The sequence below is a fragment of the Nannochloropsis gaditana genome (genome assembly GCF_000240725.1).
Source record: "Nannochloropsis gaditana CCMP526 unplaced genomic scaffold scaffold349, whole genome shotgun sequence".
Lineage (NCBI taxonomy): Eukaryota > Eustigmatophyceae > Eustigmatales > Monodopsidaceae > Microchloropsis > Microchloropsis gaditana.
The window spans coordinates 21,911-25,769 of record NW_005803604.1 but is presented as its reverse complement, the minus strand read 5'-3'; the positions used below and the strand labels follow the sequence as shown (position 1 = coordinate 25,769).

The following is a 3,859-nucleotide window of genomic DNA, read 5'->3' as shown; positions in this document are numbered from 1 at the left end:
CCCCCCGGCGTTGCCCTCGTCCACGCATTCCCCCTCCCGCAGCGGCTCTCCATAGGCATCCACCTCCACGCTGGCTGGATCTCGACACCCGAAGACCAGATAGCGAGGCCGGCGGTACATGGCAGCGGTCTTACGCAGGCGTTTGGCCGAGGAGGAGGCCTGAAGGGGTGCCAGGGGGCCGTTGGACGAGTTTCCTGCCAACATCCCTTGCTCCTCCGAGAAGACCGCGCCCACCGTACCCTCCATAAGCTCATGGGCCTGTCGGCGGAACTCTTCCGCCTCCAAAGCCTTCCGACGCTCCCTGTCTTCCTTCTCTCGCAGGCCTGCCAGTTCCTCCCCCACGATGCGCTCTATAACTGGAACGCTGAAGGAAAGCGCCGCCTTGGGCAGGTGCCGAAGCTTCCAGAAGCTTTCTGCCAGGCTCCCCTTCCGCAGATGTCCGCACAATAACAAGGCGTTCTCAGGCCCGCTCGCCCACCGGGTGGCGAGGGCGCGCGAGAAGCCCGTGTCCATGCCCTCGTCGCTCGCAAGCACCACCACCGGGTTCCGGTACTCGCCCATGGCGGCCTCCAGCTCGAGCATGCTCTGGGCGGGGACCACGTGCTTGAGCGAGAAGGGGTTGCGCAGGGAGCGGTCGAAGTCCCGGATGACCTCGGGGTGCATGTACTCGACCATGCTCTTGGTGAAGTGAAGCACGTTACGCGCCATGTGGTGGAGGAGGACGATCTTGTAGCCCCACAGGAGCCGATCGGAGCGCCAGTGCCCGTTGAGCGCGAGCAAGAGCTCTTGGGCGCGTCCCGAGGTCTCGACGGGGATGAGGACATGCCCACCCTTCCGCAAGGTCCCGGTAGCCGCCGCCAGGAACTCGGTCTCGACCTTGCGTTCGTCCGTCGACAGATTGGGGGAGGGGCGCGCGTCCGTGATGAAGAGGCAGGGTCGTTGCTCCTTGTCCGCGCTCAGCGCATTGAAGGCCTCCACGGCCCCCGTAAGGTGCCGTTCGCTCTTGAGATTGAAGTCCACCGCGTACACGATCTCCTCCATCTTCTTGTAGTTCACGCGCCAAAAGCACCCGCCCAGGATGCGTCCCGCAGGGTAAGGAGTCACACTCAGGTAGAAGCGGCCCTGCTGCCGCACTTCCAGCGGCTGCGAGAACTTGAGAAGCTGGAAACGCGCCATGGCGGCGTCCACCTCGTCGAGTGTAAAGGCGGGACACCCGGCGGCGCCGCTGGCAGTGTCCATGCACTTGTTCAGGTACAGGTCGTAGAGCACCATCTGAGCCATCTTGAAAACAGGCTGGGTCGTGTAAATTGGAACGCCGGGACGCAGGTGCTTGGCCACCCAGGGCAAGGCCCCCATGTGGGAAAGGTCTGGAAAGGAAAGGAGGACGAGCTGGACCTGGGGAAGGACAGGAAGCAGGGGCTCGAGCAAGGCTTCATCCAGCTGCACGTCCCACCCGCAGTCCAGCAGAAGGGTCGCCTCCCCGACTTTTAACAGGTAGCACAAGGGTTCGTGCTCGAGCACCCCGTAAAGGACCCGGAATGTCAGGCCCTCCCCTGTGTCGGAGGCTGCTGGAGGTGGTGGAGGCACCTGGGCGGACACAGCGGGAAGCAGGGGCGCGGGACGGGAGGCGTCAGGACCGGCCCCAGCCTCGGCCTGGACAGAGTCGGGAACGCCCCCGTTGGCACTTCCTTGACTCTCGCTGGGAAGAACAGCTTCGTCTACCTCCATTGGAGCGGGGAACTCTGCCTCCACGGCGGATGACATCTCAGGCGAGGGGGCGCTGGCCGTGGAACCCGTTTCTTCTCCCGGCGCGTCAGGAGTCCCTCTGGCAGCGTCACCGGGCGACATAGCGATATTTTCCGCTGTTGGTTCCACGTCGAGGTCCTTTACATCGCTATTTCCCTCGTTCTTGGCGGCGGCGGCTCGACCTGCACCATCGGGCATGCTAATTTGCCTCTGGGGTGGGGGGGGAAAGGGGGCGTATTGACCGCGAGGAAAGTTACTGTCTGCACAGCGTAAGGCGCAACAACATGCAATTCAGACATCCTCTTAAGAAGGGTGCAACGAAAAAGTCAAATATCACCATTTCAGGTCTACATCTGGAGCATTCCTTCTACTTCGTACATGGCAAAGTCGGACTCGGATGTTCAAAGCCATTCCAGTAACCTCCTGTCCTGCTCCTCCCACCGCCCCGATGCCATGTAATCCAACCATGCTCTCTAATGCTGATGCCGTACCACCACATCCACGCAGACAATGTTGGCGATGCTTAAAAAAACACTTCCGGTCGATCGCTTGCCGGCGTGCACGCTGCAAGGTATCAAGAACCCAGCCGTCACGACTCGTGAAATCAAAAGTCGCGTTCAGCACCCTCCTCTTCCTGGACACGGCCCGGCGCTCTTGACCTCGCAAACCACATCATTCTATCACGCGCATCGCGAATCCAAGTCTTTACGCCCCTCACCATTACATTTGAATGCCCGTCCACCATCCCGTCCCGCCTCTTCCGACGCAAAAGCCTGGGCAGACCTGAACCCGCCACATTCCCCCCAAGCGTCTTCATCAGTCACACCAACCGATATTTCTCGTTTTCAAGCCATTCTGACATCGACAAATCCCAGTCACGTCTCTGCAAGGATGGGCAATGACCAAGCCAGCACAATGAAGCCCTCGTGCGATGCCTCCTCTGCAGGCGGTGCTAGCGCTATTCCTCGCTCTCCCTCCTCCGCTGCCGGCAAACTCCTCTTGGCCCCCTCAGGCCCGGACGACGAAAATTTGCTCGCCCCCTACACACAAGACTGGACTCACAAGTGGAAAGCTCCCCAGTGCCCAGCGGTCCTTCAACCCCGCACGACCGAGCAGGTGGCGGGGCTCCTGCGGCATTGCTATGAGAGAGACCTCCACGTGGTCCCTCAGGGCGGAAACACGGGTCTGGTCGGGGGCGGGATCCCCCTCGCAAACGAAGTGATCCTTTCCCTTGCGAACATGAATCAAATTATCAGCTTTGACGCCGCCAGCGGCATCCTGGTCTGCGAGGCAGGCTGTGTCCTCGAGGAGCTCGACGCGTGGTTGCGCCCCCATGGCTACATCATGCCGCTCGATTTAGGCGCCAAAGGCAGCTGTCAAATCGGCGGCAACGTGTCCACCAATGCGGGGGGGCTACGCTTCCTCCGGTACGGATCTTTGCACGGCTCGGTCCTCGGTCTTGAGGTGGTGCTGGCCGACGGGCGCGTGCTCGACATGCTCAGCACCTTGCGCAAGGACAACACGGGGTTGGACTTGAAGCAGATCTTCATCGGCGCCGAGGGCACCTTGGGCGTTATCACCAAGGTCTCCCTCCAGGTGCCCCCGGCGCCTGCTGCGGTGCAAGTGGCCCTGGTGGGGTTGGAAAGCTTCGAGAAGGTCCGGGAGATGGTCATGCTCAGCAAGCGGAAGCTGGGCGAGATCCTGTCCGCGATGGAGCTGGTGGACGCCGCTGCCATGGACGTGGTGGTAGGCAAAGCCGCGTGGGGCCTGCGAAACCCTCTGGCGGGGGGATCGGGCGCGAACCCGCCCTTCCCTTTCTACATGCTCTTGGAGACCTCGGGCTCGGGCGAGGCCCACGACCGGGAAAAAATGGAGGAGCTGCTGGAGGCGGCCCTGGAGGGAGGGGTGGTGGGCGACGGTACCGTCGCGCAGGACCTGGCCCAGGCCCAGGAGATCTGGAAGCTGAGAGAGTTGATCCCCGTGGCTATGGAGGAGGAGGGGCGGGTCCACAAATTCGACGTCTCCCTCCCCCTCTCCGCTTTCTATGCCCTGGTCGAGCGCACACGGGAGGCCTTAGAAGAGGGAGGGGTGGTAATGGGGGAGGGAGGGGGGG

General features: G+C 62.2%; 3 protein-coding genes across 3 annotated transcripts; 2 read left to right on the top strand and 1 right to left on the bottom strand.

Annotated features, from left to right (window-relative positions):
- Nucleotides 1-311: 311 nt before the first annotated feature.
- CPSF2 (cleavage and polyadenylation specificity factor subunit 2) lies at nucleotides 312-1,601 on the bottom strand (the record flags this gene model as incomplete). Its single annotated transcript, XM_005854919.1, has 1 exon — nucleotides 312-1,601. A coding segment is annotated over one exon (1,290 nt), but the record flags the coding sequence as incomplete, so codon positions are not given.
- Nucleotides 1,602-2,321: 720 nt separating this feature from the next.
- On the top strand, nucleotides 2,322-2,952 carry NGA_2114020 (d-2-hydroxyglutarate mitochondrial precursor; the record flags this gene model as incomplete). The annotated part of the gene is made up of 1 exon (XM_005854923.1): nucleotides 2,322-2,952. A coding segment is annotated over one exon (631 nt), but the record flags the coding sequence as incomplete, so codon positions are not given.
- Nucleotides 2,953-3,151: 199 nt separating this feature from the next.
- Nucleotides 3,152-3,534, top strand: NGA_2055220 (uncharacterized protein; the record flags this gene model as incomplete). The annotated part of the gene is made up of 1 exon (XM_005854920.1): nucleotides 3,152-3,534. A coding segment is annotated over one exon (383 nt), but the record flags the coding sequence as incomplete, so codon positions are not given.
- Between the last annotated feature and the right edge of the window lie 325 nt (nucleotides 3,535-3,859).